Source organism: Sceloporus undulatus, chromosome 6 (assembly GCF_019175285.1).
Source record: "Sceloporus undulatus isolate JIND9_A2432 ecotype Alabama chromosome 6, SceUnd_v1.1, whole genome shotgun sequence".
Lineage (NCBI taxonomy): Eukaryota > Metazoa > Chordata > Lepidosauria > Squamata > Phrynosomatidae > Sceloporus > Sceloporus undulatus.
In genome coordinates, this window is record NC_056527.1 from 145,795,475 (window position 1) to 145,816,219 (window position 20,745).

At 41.9% G+C, this 20,745-nt stretch overlaps 1 protein-coding gene across 1 annotated transcript; it reads left to right on the plus strand.

Moving 5' to 3' along the window:
- Positions 1-3,228: 3,228 nt before the first annotated feature.
- LOC121935595 (carboxypeptidase inhibitor SmCI-like) lies at positions 3,229-13,523 on the plus strand. The gene is made up of 5 exons (XM_042477282.1): positions 3,229-3,728; positions 4,589-4,774; positions 8,104-8,283; positions 10,741-10,914; positions 12,714-13,523. Exons 2-5 carry the CDS (start codon positions 4,672-4,674, stop codon positions 12,752-12,754), a joined length of 498 nt encoding a protein of 165 aa, XP_042333216.1. The 5' UTR covers positions 3,229-3,728; positions 4,589-4,671; the 3' UTR covers positions 12,755-13,523.
- The last annotated feature ends 7,222 nt before the right edge of the window (positions 13,524-20,745 follow it).

The following is a 20,745-nucleotide window of genomic DNA, read 5'->3' on the forward strand; positions in this document are numbered from 1 at the left end:
AGGTCACTCTCTCTCAGCCTCAGTGGAAGGCAATGGCAAAGCTCCTCTGAAGAGAATGTAGCAGGAGGAAAGGAGTCAGTTCAGGCAGGGCACAAATGGAGCTCGCATCAGGCATCTTCCCCCCCCTTTTCTATTTTGTTCAATTATTTTTGACAAAAAATGTGCATGTTTTTTGCTTGAGGCACATATATAGATGGATAGAAAGTGGCTAGCTGCTTGTTCCCTTTCCCTTTCATTTGCTCGCTTCCAGCAAAGGGAAAATGTTGCAAAGGGCAAGACTTTTTTTCCTTTGTGAATGATTGCTACAATCCAAATGTTACAACGTTGCTCTTGTCAATTTGGCAAATTGGCAAATTGTACATGCTTTTGCTACTGTCTCTAAGGAATTCAGGGGTAGCCCTGAATTGATTTTAAGAGCAAAAAAGAATGCATGGCAATCGCATCCTTTTCTGGCATTTCCGAGGTAAGGAATTTATTATTATTATTATTATTATTATTATTATTATTATTATTATTATTATTATTACATGTGCAAGAGGCATTCTGGGGTGGCAAGGAGGGGGGGATACAGGATGCATTAGCTTGCAGTTTGGGGTTGAAAATGGGGCCAAGGGCAGATCATAACCTGCACCTTTGTATTGAGCACTTGCTTATGGAGAGATTCAGAAGGGCCCCCCCCTGAATCTGCCCAGTTCCTTCCAGAGCAAAACCGCCAGTGGGAATAGGGCCCAAATCAATCGACTTGATTCTACATCACTGATAAATATCAATAGGAACCAGATTGTAGGGTCTCAAATCATTTTGGCTATGACAGATTGCTGTTGCTTGAAGTTAAGGCTCTAACATATCCCTAGCTGGAATGGCATAGTACTCATTGTAGACCAGGAACTTATTCCGAGGCAAAGAGAGCTAACAAAGTCAACCAGCTCCAGTGTGTTCCTACTTATGGACACCTTGTTCTAGCGGCCTCAATGCCCATCTCTATTTCCCCATAGCAAACAATAAAAAGTGGTTCCACTGAGCACCAAAATCTCACATCAAACAGGAACCATGCGGTGCAATTGCATTGTCCTCTTCATTCTCCTCATGGAACTCCTGGAATTTGGTAAGGATTTAATATTTCATTTCATTTACTTCTTTCATTTATATGTCACCTTTCTCCCAGAGTGGGACCCAAGGCAGCTTTCAGAAACAGTCAATTTGTAAAAAATTGCAATAGAATTTCAACTCCATGAAAATCACCTTATAACACATTAAAGTCGTTTTTAAAACAGCCCAAAGTTAAAAGAGCAACAAACCACCCCCAAGTTACATGAAGTTGTTGTGGATTTTTGGTCAGAGCAATCCCAAGTCTCACAAGAAGGACACCATGGTTGATAGTTGATAGAAGCTGCTGAGAACCAGCAGAACGGACGGGGACACAGCCCCACTGTCCAGTGGCCTCTGTAGGTGACCAAAGCTGTCCATGTCCCGTAATAAGCCTGAAGCCAGATTGAAATGGATCTAGATAATCCATCCCACCCAGAAACCCTTTTCCTTCTATAGACCTGAGCATCATGCCTGCAACTCCCTTTGTGCTGTCATGTACAAGAACTGGTGTGTAGCCTACTTGTAACCCTAACACACATGTGGCCTGCCATCCCAATAGCCTCCCTTCAGCAATGTAGCCACCTTGCTACTCGGGGCATTCTTCCCTTATTACCCAAATGGGAGTTTCCACTTAAGTGTTGGGAGTACAACTTGGTTTATTTCCTCACCCAAACTGTGACTTCTGGTCATGTTGGCCTGGTCTGGAGGACTGGGAAGGTGTACTGTTGGTCACCAATCCTTGGATTCGGTGCAGCTGGCAGCAGACCTGGCCAACTTTTAATAATCAGGACGCTCCAAAGAATTCACACAACTTTCCAAAGCTTGGCTGAGGAAGAATATTGGCTGGAATCTTGTTGAGGTCTTGTGTGTGTGTCTGTGTGTGTGTTGTGTGTGTTTGCCTTCAAGTCATTTCTGATTCATGGCAACCTTAAGGCGAGCCCATCACAAGAGCCTCCCCCCACAATCTCCAAAAGAAGGGTTCTTGGGGTGATATCCAAAGTGGGCTCTTTCTATAATTTATTTGTTTCTGTTTTACCCAAATGCTTAACAATACTTTTCTTATGTAATGGTTCTCAAATTCTCTCTTAACTTTAGTTTTTACATACCCCACATATGCGTGCCAACCCAATCTTTCTAATAGTTTCATAGATGATTTCCATTTTACTCTTGGTGTCCCCCCATCCATATTTTGACAAATCTTTCCCCCCACTGTTTAAATGGTTCATCATTTAATATAATTGGCAAATTCTGGAACAGAAACATCACTTTAGGGAAGATATTCATCTTTATCACTGCTATTCTTCCATAGACATTTGCATCTTGGACCATTTTCCTATATCTTTTAAAATCTTTTTCCATGTTTTTTTGTAATTATTTCCAAATAGATTTATGTTCCTCTTTATTAACCAAATCTCTAAGTATTTCACTTCCCCCCTCAATTTTTAATTCTGATTTCACCATTAATTCTGTTTCTTCTTTTTTTTGTCATATTCTTTGTCAAGATCTTTGTTTCTTACTTTCTTTATTCTGAATCCTGCAACCTTTTCCAAATTCCTTTAATACTTCTAATAATTTACCTTCTCCATTCAAGGGATCTTCTTTTTAGAATAGCTATATCATCCAATTTGTATTTTTGTTGGTTAATTTCAGTTCCATTTATTTCATCACATTCTCTGATTTGATTATTTAAAATTCCAAGTACTGTTATAAATAACAAAGATGAAAGTGGATCCTTGTCATGGATCTTTTTTCACTTCCGTTAGTTTCATCACCATTGATGATAATAATAATAATAATAATAAGTTTTATTTATAGACCGCTGTTCCGCAATTATCATAGCGGTGTACAGTAAAAATTGCAAGGCCTCTCTCCCCCTCAAGATGGTGGTCGGGGGGAGGGCTCTTAGTCTTTCCAGGCCAGGCCTCGTCTCTCCCCCTCAAGATGGTGGTCGGGGGGAGGGCTCTTAAGTCTTTCCAGGCCAGGCCTCGTCTCTCCCCCTCAAGATGGTGGTCGGGGGGAGAGCTCTTAAGTCTTTCCAGGCCTTTGATAATCTGAGCGGTCGTTCTTTGTAAATTGCTTCAGTCCTATTCATAAAGTTCTGGCCTTCTCCCATTCTTCTCGGTATTTCTAACACGAAGTTCCAGTTGAAGTTATCAAAGGCCTTTTCTGTATCTAAAAACAACATTGCCACCTTTTTGTCATGTTTTTCATAATATTCTAGTATGTTCTAAACCATTCTAACATATGTCTTCCCTGTAAAAATACATTTTGATCAGAGCATACTGGTCTTTTAATATTCTTTTCAATCTCTCCATCAATATGGAAGAAAAAAGTTATACTCCACATTTAATAGGGATATTGGTCTGTAATTTGAGTCTCTCTCCCAGCTGGCACACTTTTAGGGCGAGGAGTGGCATTCATTTGGTGCAGGTCGCAGCGTCCCATTAGGACCATGCTCCTCGCTGCCGCCGCCACATCACTTGGCACTGGAGCCGGGAAGGCATTGAGGGAGAGGGCTCCATCACGGCTGTTATCCTCTGGCTTCGTTTGGGGAGAGATGCTCCATTACAGATGAAAATTATGTGGATGAATTGAAAAAGGAAATTAAACTATTTTTACAAGAGAATACTGCACCTGAGGTAAAATATAGAACATCTTAGGATCCTTGTAAAACAGTAGTTAGAGGTTTATTGATAAAAAGAGCAGTGGAAATAAAAAAGGAAAATAAAATAAAAGATACATATATTAGTCAAGAATTTAAAAATGTGGAAGAAAAATTAAATAAAATTCCAGCAGACAGAGAGTTGAAAAATAAATGCGAGAGATTAGAACATAAAATGCAAGAACAGAATATGGGAGAACTAGGGGGAAAAATAAGAATCATTAAAGAAATGATTTGGGGGGGGGTATTATTGAGGTTTTTTTAATTCTATGAGGAAGATATGCTTATATACAGTGCGCCTGCGTTATACGCGGGTGTGTTTTATGCAGCTTCCAGCATACGCTGGAAGCCACGCCGAAGGAAGGGAAGTGTGCGCTCCCTTGGCGTGCGCCCCATGTGCCACCACCGCAGGCACAAGCCCTATGCATTTGAATGGGGCTTGAGCATCCGCGTTTTTTCCCTTACGTGGGGGGGTCCAGAACAGATCCCCTGCGTAAGGGAAGGAGGACTGTATGTTGGAATTTATGTTTTTTTTAATAAAGGTGAGAAAATATTCAAAACAATAGTTCAAAACAATTTATTTCTATTTATAACAGAAAACATCTTGGATTTGTTGAAGCGTATGAGTATATAGGGATGTTCATGTATATATAAATTTGTACGTTTATACAATGTATAAGGAATTTATTACATCTTGATAATATTTTATTTTAAAATTAATAAAGATATATGAAAAAAGCACCACAACACTCCCTTATTCTCCATATTTGTCATATTATTCTATGTTTTTTTCTGAGATAAGATTTATATAAATGTTATTTCTCTTTTTCCCCGTAGTCTCTGCTTCTTATCCTCCAAATTGCAAACTGAACAAAAAAGTTGGACGTTGCAGAGCACACTTAGAACGTTATTTCTTTAACATGAAAACGGAGAGATGTGAGCGTTTCATTTTTGGTGGCTGTGGAGGGAATGCGAATCGGTTCGGGACACATCTGGAATGTCTTCTTAGCTGTGAAACCATGGGTAAGGAACACAGATGCTTGGGAGTTGTCACACTTAAGATGGAAATGTCAGTCGGCTGTTTCTGATCAATCGGGGAACAACCCCCTGTTGATCAGAACAGCTGCTTCCTGGTAAGAGGGGACTGGGGTTGGGGTAAGGCTGCGGGGCACTATGTAGGACACTATGTAGGACACTGTGTAGGACACTATCACTGCATTAGTTACATAGCTTGCAGCTGATAGGGAATCCCATCCTCTGCCTTGAAATCCACAATCCTCACCCAACCAAATGGCTTTAGAGCAATGAACAATTTGCACAAAGCTTTCTCATGTTTGCCTATTTCCCCAAACCCTCTTTAAATGGTTTATTGGTGCTGGATTTCGGCACAAGGCAGGTAAGCTAAAAAAATTAATTTTTATTCAACATAAAGCAAACACATTCTTCAAAATATAAACAAAACACACAGTACAAAACTACATATAAGACACCAAATCATCTGACATATAAATATCTAAACTAAAAGCATACAGTTCCATAGAAATGACCTCCTCTTCCCATCCACCTGGTTGATTACTACCATAATTTACTTTCTTTACTATTTGCAATATTTAATAATAATAATAACAATAATTTTATTTTTATCCTGCCTCTCCCACAGGTTTGAGGCGGCTCACAACTATGGTAAATTTCTTACTCTATAACATTAAAATAAATAAATACACATATAAATCCTACCATCCCCTCCTTCCCCAACCAACAATATAACAATTCCAACACAATAATAATTAAAATACCCTATAAATCATTAAAACAATTAAAAATGGAGAAACGAGACAAATAGGATATCTTGGGGTATTAATAAAATGGTCCATCTCAGCGACCGAGTGTATTGTTCAGGGAAGGCCTGTCAGAAGAGATCCATCTTGATATCCTTTTTAAAGACGGATCTCTTCCATAATTTGGGGGTGGCGGGTGAAAAAGTCCTCTGGGCAGCCGCTGCCAACAAGCTCTTAGTTGGTGGCAATCATTTTTCGCCAGAGAACTTAAGTGGATTGCATGGAAGAAGGCCATTCTGAAAGTAATTTTTTTTAAAAAGGTCTACTATAGTTTCACATTTAAACTATCCATCCTTTAGTTCTTCCAGTTTTCTCAAATAACATAATTATAATGAAATTTGTATTTGTACCATAAAGCCCTATGGGAGTAGAGCCTCGCTCATCAGGTGCGCTTCCCTTCCAGGCGCTTGCTCAGCCAAATCCATGTACAAAGTCCTCTGCAGACATTCACATGCCACACAAAACTCCTTTCATGCTAGTAAGTGTGTGGGATGCTCAGAGATTGAGACTCACATGTGCCTCCACATCACCACCAACTTGAAAGTGAATGTTTGCTAAGAGCAATACTCTTCCTTTTGCCAATCCAATCCCAGCCCCCTTTGCTTCCTTCACCTTCACCTTCACATCACTTGATCCCAATCCATTCCTCTCCCTCTCGTTCTTTCAGCCAGTCCCTATTAATACAGCAAGGCCTTCCCTTATGCAAGGATCTGTTCTGGACCCCCCCCTCCCGGGTAAGGGAAAAACTGTGTGTGCTTGAGCCCCATTACTCCTTCCGGGGCGCAAGAGGAGTTTTTCCGGTGCTGGAAACTGTTGCGGCAAGGAGACGTAGAGACGAGAATGGGGTTCACAAGCCTCCTCACAAGCCTCCTCCAGCCAGGTTTTTGGCTGGGCTTTTTATTGTCATCTTGCTTACATTAGTCCGTTGTTTGCCTTACAATCATTTGCTAGGTTACGTGCCCTTTTTGCAGTGGAAGCAGGATGTGAAGACCGGCTAAGTCAGCATGGACTTATCTATCTGATTATGGATAAAGCATTGTCATCTTGAGAGAGGGTCACATTCCTGTGGTTTGCCAGCAGAACTGTCACATCTCAATCTTGATGAGCATTGCTATCCTGAGAGAGGGTCGCGACCCCGTGGTTTTGTCAATGGGGTTGCCACAGGAAACCGCTTATGGTGTTTCCGCCTATAACACGGACGCACTGTATACAAATGAATAAATAAAATACAAATAAAAATTCTCAAAACCATGCTGTCAGAATCGCATGATACTGTCTGGCCATAAATGTGATTAGAGTTACAGCTGGGATTATCATTAGAGTTGAGATTTATAGTTTATATTTAGAAAGACCGGTATAAACCTTGAGTTCGTTCTTTAAGGGTTAATGAGTTTCTAATTGGGCTGAAAAGGCTCCGAAATACAACTTTGATCAAAAAAGCCTTCCCAGCTAGGCTTGGGATGCGTGGCCAATGGCTTGCATAAGGGGGAGGTTGGAGCAAGCCATGGCTTAAAACAATCTTATATAAATATACATTCCTACTTGGGCAAGAGAGTCCATTTCTGATAATATGTTTATGGTTATAATAATGTTACTAAGATTCATTAGTGTTTTGCTTTTGCCATGGTTTGTGTGTCTATATATATATATATATATATATATATGAGTAGCTGGCAGTCGTATAACAATGTCAAGGATATTACGTCTGTTGGTGTGGGAAGGCTGCCCATTCACACAGATCTTGCCAGGCGCCAGACTACTGGACTGTTAAGCATTTCATCCTCAAGACAATCAAAGCGCAGGAAGCTTGGGGCAAAAGGGACCGATCATATAATGCCAGGAACTCAAAGGGAGGGATTTTACTATTTACTACAAAAGTGCCTGAATGCACTATGACAAAAAAGTCACGGACCTGTCTATTTTGGCTTCTTTCTTCTTCAGTAAAAGCTGTTCTTAGACTATAATCTGCTTTTTTGGAGTCTAGAAGGGGAGCTGGGTATGTTTAGTCTTGTAAATAGATGGTTAAGGGATGACATGATAGCCATGTTTAAATATTGAAGAGATGTCATCTTGAGGATGAAGCAAGCTTGTTTTCTGCTGCTCCAGAGACTAGGACCCAATGGAGCAATGGATGCAAGCTCCAGGAAAAGTGATTTCAGCTCAATATTAGGAGGAATTTCCTGAAAGTAAGGGCTGTTTCAAGTGGAAGACACTCCCTTTGAGTCTGGTGGAGTTTTCTTCTTTGGAGGTTTTTAAACAGAGGGATGCTTTGATGGAGAGTTCCTGCACGGCAGAATGAGGTTGCACTGGGTGGCCCTTGTGGTCTTTTCCAATGCTATGATTCTATGAAATACTCACTGCCAGTCATTCCACATTTGATACCACTGGCACTACTGACCACTACATTTACTTTAAAATGGCACAAGCTCATATGATGTGACATTATATATGTGACATTTATATCTTATACAAATCTTGGCTTTTCTTTGTTTGCCTATCCTTCCACCTCTCCAGGGTCTTTGCCGAAAATATGTACATATCCTAAGAAAGTAGGATGGTGCAAAGCATCTTTTCGTCGTTATTACTACGATGTTGAGAGCAGGATGTGTGAGCCATTCATTTATGGTGGCTGTCTAGGCAACAGGAATAATTTTGTGGATAGGACTGAGTGCATTGAGACATGCCAAAAGTACGGTAAGTACTCTTCCAGCTCCTTTTCAGAGTAACAAAATATAACTTTCCCTTTTCTTTTAATGAAGCGCTCCTCCGAATGGGACAAACTGTTCTTGGGGTTGTAGCATTTCTTTAAAGATGCCCAAACAGTTCTGTTGTCCTGGACTGTCTTCTGGAAATTCCCAGCACCTGCTGCAGCATTTGGCTTCTCTCCTCAAATGCATTTATTTACTTATTTTCCAATTCCAAGACATATTGGAACAAAGAAAGAACCCTTCTCTTTCTCTCCTATTCTTTGTTTTTTTACTGTTATAGTTCTTCTGTTTATTAGAAGATCGATGATCTGGCATTTTTGTACTATAGCACTATTCACTGTTATTTGTTGCCAAGTTGGCTTCAACTACAATGATCCTACAAATGAGAGACTTACAACAGCCCTGCTCAGGTCTTGCAAACACAGGGATGAGGCTCTCTTGATGGTCTCCAAACATTTTTCTCTACATCTGGTAGCCTTAGGATCACATATTGATTTGTTGATTTCAACAAGTAACTAAGGACCCAAACAGACAGGCCAAAATAAAACTGCTTTGGGTCACTTTGGAGGTATGCTGTTTAAATGACACACACATCTTAAGAGGCCAGAAGCTGCAACAAAGTCCTTAGGACCGGAGCATGGCTTCCGGCCTCTTAGACACGTGCAGCCTTTAAACAGCATACCTCCAAAGCTTTACTTTGGCCTGTCTGTTCAGGGCCTAAGTTTCTGTTTCACACCCCTGTATTTCATTTTCTTTAGCAAAGGCTTTAAATAACTTTCTCTAATACCAACATTTATCTGGCACTCAAGTATATAATGAGCCAAATCTTCCAAAGCTGGCTCTCCACAGATACACAATCTTTCTTGAACTGGGATCCCATAAAACCTTCCCCATTTCATCATTGTGTCCAATTGTTCAAAACGTATAAACGTGTAAGGGCTTTACATGATTCCATGGGCAGAGATATTGTCAGATATTTTTCACATGTATGTTCACATTTTACCCTGGCTAGTCATGTCACTCTTCCTATGGCTGTTAGGGCAGTTATATCACTGGAGTTTATCAGACTGGCCCTGAAACGGGCCCAGTGTGTTGTAAATGTGTGTGCGCGCGTGCGCACATGGAACAGGATGGGGCCCAAACGCTTTAGAACAGTTCTCAGAAATGGCATCCTCTGGAACGGAACGAGGACGCAACTGGAACGCCCGGCGGCAAAGGAGGCGTTCCAGTGTGCGATAAAATGGGGGTTTTTTGCCCCATCCTGTTCTGTGAGCACACACACACCCACATTTAAGAATGCACTGGGCCCGTTTCAGGGCCAGTCTGATAACGTCCAGTGATATAACTGCCCTAACAGCCGTAGGAACATCCTTGGATTCAATGCATGAGGAGAGAATCCAAAGTTGGGCAGCCAGTTTAAAAGTTTATGATACCAAAGATTTCCTTGAGGAAACATCCTCTGTTCCTCCAGGCAGCTCTTGGGAAGCCTTTCTTATGATAAATTATGTATTCTGCACCAAAAGTTTAATTCAGTAATCTGTTTAAAGCTGACAACAGATTTAATTTCATTTTTCCTTACTTGTGATGTCCAAGAGCCTGAAGATGAGAAAATAATGCCAAAATAGCAATAAAATTTTACTTGCTCTAACTCTTTCGCGTTTATGAACCATCTATATGATTTCCTCTTTGTACCAAAAACAACTACTTTAGACTTATTATTAATGACCATGTCATTTTCCTTGCAGTAAGCAGTAAAGTGTCTTAGCACTCTTCAAAAACCAACTTGAGATGTTGAAAGGAAAATCATATCGTCTGCATACAATAATATGTTTACCACTCGATTTAAATGTTTGGCATATGATACCCCTGATTTTGTAATGAAACAACAGCATCATTAATATTAAAAAGGAAAAGGAAAGGTGCTAGGATGCATCCCTGGCAAACCCCTTTGAACTGAATCACATCTGTCAAAGCAAAACTTTCACCTGTTCTAACCGTGAAAGAAGAGGTTTCAGTGTAAAGCGCTTGAAAAAAGGAAGAAGAAAAGTCCCCAGTTTTTCAGGATATTAAGGGCTTTATCTCTGTTTAAAAAGGATGCAGTTTCTTTACATAAGCATTTTATTAAGGCCTGTATTGATGAGTAGAAGCAGTCTACCTTATGTATTATACATATATCAGTATATTAAAAATGGTGTTACAGTGTTTACCTTGTTCAGTAATATGCCAAACTATTATCTCTTAGGGTGACAGATAGCACACTCTTTTCACCATTGATATTCAAATGGCCTTTTTCTGTTAATCACTCCAAACACACCCCTGGAACTAGTTCGCATGTAAGAATACTTTATTGTGGTACAAATAATTGGGCTTGCCTCCATTATGCATCCTCACGTCTTGTCAAAATATTTCCCCCTCTGACTGCATTTGACCCTCACTTCCTCAGGATCTTGGCCTCAAGTATGTACATTGCCCAAAGAAGAAGGCGCATGCAAAGGAGCCATTCCTCGCTTTTACTTTGATTTCTATGGCAAGCAGTGTATGGAGTTCAGATACGGCGGCTGTGGTGGCAACAAGAACAACTTTGCGTATAAAAAAGATTGCATTGGAACATGCCAAGGTAAAAGTCCTCTTTCCCTTACTGTTTTCTAATAATAGGCAGACTCTAGGACTGTTCCATTTCCAGTAATGCAGCATCTTGTTTTCACACTTTGCTTGCGCATGGGCGAGGGGAGAGAGGTTCTGCCTTTGGCATTAAGCATGAAGGTGGTGGAAGGAAACAACACCCTTTGCTGCTTTTCCAAGACAAAAATCACAGATGGAGTTGCCTTTGTCTTGGAGAGGAGACAGGGCAGAGTTTTAAGAGGCAAGGAAGAAGTAGGATACCAAGACATTGCTCAATCCAGTATTAGCTGAAAATTAGGTCCCATGTGGCTGAGCTACATCACAGTGTGGTCAAAGAGTGTGGCCCGACAAGGACACAGCCACAATGGTTAACAAGGAAGAACAGACATAAATTTATATAATGCAGAGAGGGAGGACAAAACTCTGTCTCTCCTCTTCTCCTCTCCTCTCCTGCCTGTTATGTTAACTGAGTGTGAATGACTTTTACAACCTGAAGTAAGATGAAGATGAAGAGTGTTAGGAAGGATCGAATTAGGGGAATTATACGAGAGACTTGTCCTAACAACGCATGCAGCAGGGTCGTGTCCCTATGTGTATACCAGAGGTGTTCTAGTCCAACCAGAGACAGAGACTTGGATGCCAATGGAGGTGCAATTAAAATATGAACATTTATTAAAGCCACACAATTAAAGGGATCACACACACACACACACACACACACACACACACACACACACAATACTATAGCAAGGGAGGGGTGAGTTTGGGAGTAAAGGAAAAGGATAGAGGCACAGTTGGGAATATTTACCTTTGAAGTCTTCTCCAAGACGTCAGATGTGAGGGATGGTGGATGGTGAGACACAGCCACGGAGATGGGAAGAAAGCGGTGGCTGCGGTGGCTAGGAGCTGAGTTCCAGTGGACAAAGCTAACTAGAGGCCTGAAAAGATAGTGAGCTTGGCTTCACTCAAGTGATTTCAGCAGAGCACAAGGCTCCAGGAACACAAGCTCGGAGCGAAATGCTCTACAAGCAAGGAACTCAGGCAAGGAACCAATGCTCAACAAGCCCACTGAAGGGCGAAAAGTGGGGTCCTTATATACTGCTAAACATAAACTCAGGCTACGGCAGCCTGGCGGACAAAAGGCTTGATGGCTTATCTTTGTCTAAGCTGAAACTTACACAATGGATACACAAAACATAAATCTGCCACTTTTTCAGGGGGAGCAAATACCTTGATGGTCAAGCCGTTAATTTAATCATTAAGGAGGAAGCTATATCTATTGTCTCCCTGCTTCAGGTAGCTTGCGAATCCGGTCTAGCAACTCCCCAAACTGCTGCTGAAAGGTTTTAATCTACCTTTTTTCCTTGACCATGCCTAGCAAGGGCTGCTGGCTACATGGTCTGCTCGCATTTGGAATAATGGCGGCTAGCGATGGGGTCAGTCAGGTGTCATGGCTTCAGACTGCATGGCGCCCAAAATTTATATAAAACCATACTTGATAACAAGAGGAAAGTGGGAGGACATTTTAGAAGCAGCTGAGAAAGAGAGACAGAGAAGAGCAGCTGGGACTGTCCCTGCCAAACTGGGGCAGTGAGGGAGTCTGCTGTTCTAGGGACAGTGGCCTTCTCTAGAGCCAGGAAACTTAAGTGACAGTCCTAATGGGATGTGCCTGTTATCCCTTCATTACAGGGAAAAGAACCTGGGATCTAGTTGTTTGTAATTGGTTACAGCAAAGTTCTGAGTCTGTGCCCCACTTTTCATGTCATTGTGCTAAATCTTCCATTGCTTCCTTAGCTTTTGGAGAGAACTTAACTACTGCCATTCCCAGCGCATGAAAAGGCCTCTGGCCATACAACAAATCCATGCTGAATTTCAGTCGGCTGTCCCAGTCTGAGTGGAAATGTCCTGCATGCTTATTACTCCAGATTCGGAGATATGGCCTCCAATAAACCCGTCTGCTCTTCTGCATCTCTGGCTTCTACTTCCTGAGTATTGTTTCCTAAAGTTGATGGAGGACAGAAGCTGCAAAGTAGGTAGCCTTGCAAAGAACGCAGCATCAGCTGAAGAAACCTGCCAAGAAAACCCGTGATGTCACCTTAGGGTTGCTATAAGTCAGAAAGGTCTTGAAGGCACACAGCAGCAGCAACAACAACAACAACAGCACCATGGCAGTCTCCCACCCAAGTACTAACCAGGGCTCGCCTTGCTTAGCTTCCAAGATCAGATGGGATTTGGTGCAGTTAGGATAGTTAGGCCTTTTATTATTACAAGCTAAATTCAAAATATAGAAGTAATTTGCACTCAGTTAACTAAGCAGGAGAGAAGAGTAACCTTTCCAACAAGACCAAGCAAAAACAAAAGCAAACTGTTCTGTGATGACTCAGTGAGATATAGTGAGAACTAACAGTTATGTTCCTCATTTGCCCATTTCTTCTATTCTCCAACCTCTAACTTCCACTTTTACAGATGCATGGGATAGCCATACCCCCAGGACACCAAGAAATGAATCAGCCACACAGTATGCAAAGCCATGCCACTTGTGCTGCTTGTTACACAGAAGCCTTTCTTTCCAGTGCCTCCACTACTTTGGGATTTCTTTCCTGCTATCCCTGACTTCTTTGCAGTCCCAGAGAGATATATGTTCCTTTTGAAAACTTCATGTCCAGGAGTGCACCAGCAACCCTTGGGTCATCCTGACTATTGGGATCTTTTGCACTCTTGACACAATTTGATGGCTTTGACATTCTTAAGCAACTCACCTGAACTTGACCACTGTCATAAGTGATGATTCAGTGTGAAAATACTGAACAGTGATAGTCAGTCTGATGCCTTTCCACTTCAGCCGCTGATCTGATATTTCCTAGTGGCGCTGGCGTGGAACATATGTACACTTCTAGATATTGTTGGGCTGGAATTCCCCTTATCACTTGCCAGAATAACCACTGGTGAGAAAGTTGGGAGTTGCAACTCAATCACATTTGGGGGAACGTATTGCATTACCCATGCAAGAGGAGGACAGATGCCATTTTCAAGAAGACTGTGATGCAATGGAATATGTGATGCTCCTGTGACATCAGTGCTTTTCCTGCATCATTCTGCATTGACATTGGGAATCCCAGCCAAACACTAAAGCAGTAAAGAAAGTAAAGGACAGACTGAAAGATTGTCCCTTTTCATTTATCTTACCAAAACTAAACAGCAGTAAATTAAAATCTAAAATGTGTTCCCTGAATGAACTGTGGGGGCATGCTGAACCCATTTGAAAGACCATGGCAGCCATTGCTACAGTTCTGTTGTACATCCTGTGATTTTAATACTCATTTATCACAACAAACATTGGATCCCACTATGGGAAGGGTCCATCTATATCAATGATATTTTGCTCCATATTTGTATATTAAATGACTGTATCATGACATAGGGGTTTCTCACACAGAGCTCCAAACGTTGCGCTTCTGTCGCCCAAACATCATCAAAATGGGGCAGAAGCGTCACCAGTGTGATCATACCTGGCGCTTCTAAAGTGGAATGGAAGCATTATTGCCATGGAATTAGCAATGGGGAAGCCCCTTTCTTATTATTAATGGATTAATAAGAAAAGGGCTGCTTCCCAGATGATTCCATGGTGATAACGCTACCCTTGTGCCAAGTCTGGAAGCTCCAGTTAGTTCAGAATATGGCAGCCAGAATGGTCACTGGAAAACCCAGAAGTGACCATATAACACCTATTCTAAAATCACTTCACTGGCTGCCTATTGGTTTCCGGACACAGTACAAGGTGTGGGTTATGACCTTTAAAGCCCTCCATGGTTTGGGTCGAACCTAGTTGGGTCCAACCCTGTGCACTCAGGTCCTCTGGGAGGAATTTGTTGCCACCTATAAAGACCAGATGGACTGCAATCACCCAGAGGACCTTTTCTTCAGCCGCTCCCAGATTATGGAATGACCGGCCGGAGGAGATCAGTCAGATTACTGGCTTGGACAGCTTCAAAACAGCTGTCAAGGCGGATTTCTTCTGGCAGGCCTTTCCTGAATAGTAAACCCAGCCAAATAAGACTGCCTCTTCCAATACTCCGTACCCAACTGCACGCTGCCTATTTTAAGTGGATTATTTTAATGCTTAATTGTTGTTTTAGGGGAGGGAGGGAAACGGGGATACTGGGATTTTGTATGAAGCTTTAATCTGTAAACCGTACTCATTGTCTTTGACAGAGAGGTGGGGTATAAATAAAGTTTTATTATTATTTATTATCATAGTTATTAGTTTGTTACTATGCTCCTTTTGTTTTTCTTCCCTTCTCTCCTTTGTTCTTTGTAGCATTTAACTGTCATCCATGGTTTCCTGTGTTTCTTTCTGTCTATTGAAAGTGTACAGACATCTTTTATCATGTCTTTATTTAGTAATGCTAATCTATCATACTGGCAATAAAATCTGTTGAGATATTGTTTAGATCATATGTTGGTATGATGACTGGCTTTGTTTTCTTCTTGAGTTTTGCTCTTATTTTTAATATGAACCATTCATCCTCTGGGCCACAGTCGGCACTTCCTCTAGCCTTGGCCATTAGTAGGGAGCTTCGCCATCGGCTCCTTTTGAAGACATAATCTATTTAGTCTTTGTGTTGGCCATCTGGAGATGTCAATGCGTGCAGTCTTCTCTCCGATTGTATGAAAAATCTATCAGATACTCTCCTGCTTTGTTTCTTTTCTAATCTGAATCTGCCTACTGTTTTTTATTCTCCTTTGCTTTCAACTTTGCCATCCAGTCACCTATGACCAGCTGGATGTCTGTCCTGGTTTGCTGTCAGTTTCTTCCGCACGCTTCCATAGAATCTGGGTACATTTGCAAATTTGAGAAACTGTTATGCTCAGCTCTATTCTGCTTTGGTCAGGCCTCACCTGGAATATTGCGTCCAGTTCTGGACAAAACAATTCAAAAAGGACATTGAGAAACTGGAGCCATGTGTCCAAAGGAGGGCGACTAAAATGGTGAAGGGTCTGGAAATCATGAAGCCCTATGAGGAAGGACTCAGGGAGCTGGGGATGTTTAGCCTGGAGAAGAGAAGGTTAAGAGGTGATATGAGAGCCCTGTTTAAATACTTGAAGGGATGCCATATTGAGGAGGGAGCAAGCTTGTTTTCTGCTGCTCCAGAGAACAGGACCCAATGGAGCAATGGATGCAAGCTCCAGGAAAAGAGATTCCAGCTAAACATTAGGAGAAACAGTAAGGGCTGTTTTCCTTGGGGGTTGTGGTGGAGTCTCCTTCTTTTGGAGGTCTTTAAGCAGAGGCTGGATGGTCAACTGTTGGGAATGTTTTGATTATGATTTCCTGCATGGCAGAAGGAATTTAAATTGGATGACCCCAACTCTATGATTCTATGAAGATAGATTTGAAAGGAATCACTAATTGTTGATAGTTTTCACGTCTCATTGTCGATCTCCTTTCTCCCTATTTGTACCAGCCTGATTCTCTCTCTCTCTCTCTCTCAACCTTCTCATGATTTATTTTATACCATATTTCTTTATAGGGGTAATGCAGCACAAAAATAGGTGAAGAGATATTGTAGGAAGTTCTGGCCAAAATAAATGAATTCACATCTCCAGGGCAAGATGAACTACATCCAAAGGTATTAAAAGAACTGGCAGAAGTAATCTCAGAACCACTGCCAATAATATTTGAGAATTCCTGGCAAATAGGAGAAGTCTCAGCAGAATGGAAGAGAGCATGTATCGTCCTCATTTCAAACAGGAGGGCAAAAAGGAACCCATGCAATTACAATGTGCACACGTCTTATGCGGACGCACTATATGTGGCTTTCAGCATATGCTGAAAGTCGCGCAGGAGCGCAAGAGGGGCATGTGCCCATGGTGCGTGTGCACTGCTGTGCCACTGTGCCATGCACGAGCCCTATTACTTTCAATGGGTCCCGAGCATACGTCTTTTTTTTATGCGGGGGTGGTTCCGGAAGGGATCCCCCATGTTGAAAAAGGGTGCACTGCACTGCCCAAAGAGCCTGGCATCGATAACAGGGAGGATTCTTGAGCAGATCATGCCACAGACATCTGTAAGCACTTGGGAAGCAGTGATCACTAAAAGTCAACATGGGTTTCTCACACCAGATTAATTTTGTATCTCTCTCTTTTGAAGATGAGGGAGATGTTGTAGATGTAGTGCATCTTGATTTCAGTAAGGCCTTTGGCAAGGTCCTCCATGACATCCTTGCAAGAAACCTCATAAAACATAGGCCAGACAATGCAATGGGTGGGAGCTGGCATCATGCAACTAGTGGCGCGGAAAGTGCTTCCCTCCCAGGGAAACTGAGGTTTGAAAGCTGCGTGTGGGAACCTCCTCGGACACAGAGCAATGGACTGAAACTTCAGGAAAGGAGAGTCCGTTTAAACATTACAAAGCATTTCCTGATGGGAAAATACATTGCCCTGGAGTGTGGCAGTCTCCTTCTTTGGAAGTTTTTAAACAGACGCTGGATGGCCATCTGTCAGGAGTGCTTTCACTGTATATTCCTGGAATGCAGGTGGGTTTTTTTTATTATATGTAATATTTTTATAAATATCCCAAATTAGAATAAATTAGAAATAATTTCTTCCTGGTAATGTCCAGATGATGCTGGCTGACTTTATGGCTCCAATATATCCCTAGCTGGAATGGAATAGTACTTATTCCAGGACATGGAGTTACTCTAAAATAAACAGAGCAACTCTAGGGTGCTCCTGCTTATCGGCTCCTTGTTCTGTCTGCCTGAATGCACTCTCTGTATTTCCCTATGGAAAACTATAAAAAGTAGCTTTGCTCAATACTGGGCATTTACATCAAACAGCTGGCATGCAGAGCAATCATCATCTCCTCCTCCTCCTCATGGGACTTCTGGCATCTTGGGTTGAACCACTAGATGCCTATCACCATAGTTTTGGTAAGAGCAACACCTCTGTTATCCTTGAATGCATCTTTGTGCCTCTGTCACCCTTGCAAATCAGGCAAGGATGGAAGAGAAAGTGTGCCAGGTTTATGGCAAAAACTTGCTAGCAAATGGTTTGGATTCTTGGATCATGGTCTGAGGTTCCATGAGGGACTTCTGGCAAAGGATGGGTTGCATCTCACACCAGAAACGTTTTTGCCAAGAGTTTCAAGAACTTGATCAGGAGGGCTGAGTTTTATGGGGGAGGGAGACAGTATTCTGGAAGGCAAAAGGGCTGGAGAAAATAGGCAAACTGTCATAGAGGGAACAAAGCAAATAGTGCAAGGACCCAAAAGTGGGAGGCAAAAATGTTTGCACAGGCAGCAAATAAAGGGAACACATGGTCTTAAATGTCTCTACAGTAATGCACAGAGCATGGGAAATAAGCAAGATGAACTTGAACTCCTAGCACAACAAAGCAAATATGATATAACAGGCATCACTGAAACCTGGTGGGATGAGTCTCATGATTGGAATGAGGAAGCAGAGGGGTATATAACTGGACACAATATTCCAGGGGAGGCCTGGCCAAAGCAGAATAGAGTGGCACTATTCCTTCCCTTCTCTAGACACTATACTTCTATTGATGCAGCCTAAGATCGCATTGGCCTTGTTAGCTGCCGCATTGCATTCTTGACTCATGTTCAAGACATTTAGATCCTACAAGCCACAAAACAGGACCCTCAGGTTTCTTAATCTTTCATTCTTTGAAGAAGTGGGCTGTAGTGCATGAAAACCTATAGTGCAATAAATGGTTTAGGGCTGTATTGCATTATTAAACAAAGCCAAAAGGCAAACAAAAAGACGTGGGGTTTTTTCTCCCACTGCATGGCTGTCATTCTCTTCAGGTTGTAAAAGAGTGGGAGAGCATTATAAAAGTGTCATTTTTGCCAAATGGATTCTTTCATCTTGACAAATGGGACACTTTTATGACACTTTTACAATTCACTGGAAGAGAATGAAGGCAAAGGACTTCATGCAGAAGGAGGGAAACCCCCAGGCAGCTTGGTGTTTGCCTGCCGGGTTTGTTTAATAAAGCAATAAGGCTCTTAATCTTAAAAGTGCCACAGCACTCTTTTTCCCTTTCTGTTTCGCACAATCTGCCATTAAATATGTTCAAACTGTATTTCTTTCTCTTTCTCTCCTTTCTAGAGGAATTAACATATTCTTGGAAATGTAAACTTCCAAAAGAAAAAGGACTCTGCAAAGCATACATTCCACGTTTTTACTTCGACATTGAACAGGGGATATGTCAGCCTTTTATTTATGGTGGCTGTGGAGCCAATGCAAATAACTTTGAAACACTAGAAGAATGCCTTTCAGAGTGTGAAAGGAAAGGTAAGGCGAATAACTAGACAGTTTCTGCTGTGTAATTTTTTGCTTACGGTACGTAGCTACATAGCAGAGATGTGCATTAGTGTTGGTGTGAAATGGCTACTTTGCTGGAACCCCTTTGAAGCGACATAAAAGCAGCCCCTTGCTGAACATGGAGGTTGTGAAGTGGTTCAGGCGCAAGTCCACTTATGATGACCTAAAGCTGTGATGGTTAACCTTTTAGAGGCCGAGTGCCCAACCTGTAACACAAAACCCAGTTATTTATTGCAAAGTGCCATTTCCCTCTGGCTTTCTAGTAACAAACTCTGTGCTGGGGCAATGGCACATGTGCCCACAAAGAGGGCTCTGACTGCCACCTCTGGCATGCATGCCATAGGTTCACCATCACTTCGTGTCTCAGCAGTCAGCTGAGCGCATGGGACATAGGAGAGGGGTTCCTCAGCCATGGCACCCCAACGGTTAAAGGCTTGAAAGCCCAACGGTTGCCAGTTCTCATTTCATTTAAGAGCCAAGTGACAACCTGGCTGTTCATAGAGGAGGCCTTTGGACCTCATTAATTTATCCCAAATACTGTTGTACATATTTTTAAAATCATTTAAATCTGTTTTTTTAAATCTTATTATATTTAATATGTTTTATTTTATTTAAATTACTTTAAGTGTTTCCAACTGCTTAACTTGTTTTCATGTTCTTTGTAAGCCACTGTGAAGTGTTTAGATAGAGGTGCAGTATAAATGAAGGGGAAGGATAGTATCTGAGCTCCTGGAGAGTTATGCTTCTATCGTTCCTCTAGCTTTAAAAAGGGACTCTCCGGGAAGCGCTCACTCCCAGCTCCGCAGCGGCAGACAGGCCCTTGCTTCCATCGGAGGAACGCTGGAAGGCCTGCCTCATGGCACATCTTTCCTTCAGCCAGTCCCATTCATGGGAGAATCCCTATGAAGCGCTATGCATCATTCCATATTTGCCAGTCGCCCCACAGATACTACTAGAATGACTTACCCTATAAAATTACATTGCAATGCTACAAACTCATGCGACAGAGGGAAACAACACTTCATCTTGTGTGAATCTTATTTTTGCTTTTGTCTATCATCCATCTTTCCAGGACCTTTCCCAAGAGTATGTATGCTCCCTAAATCGGTGGGGCATTGCAAAGCATCCTTTCTTCGCTATTATTATAATGCCAAGACTCAGATGTGTGAGCTGTTTATTTATGGAGGTTGTGGAGGCAACCGCAATAACTTTTTGACTCTGAAGCAATGCAGTCAAGCATGCAAATAGGGTAAGAATTAAAACAAAACATTTGGTCCTTTCTAGAACAACAAAATAATTTTGTACTACAATGCATAGAGAAGCTTGTCATTTCTAACATCCATGTCCATTAAGCTGGCATATACGTCTTGGGCTTGTCATCAGCCAGTTTGAGCATCCATGGGCAGAAGGCCTGCACTGTCTCCAATGGCGGTGCGTGCAATCCTCTGTGCCTCCATTGGGGACAATGGGACTGAAGCCCTCCC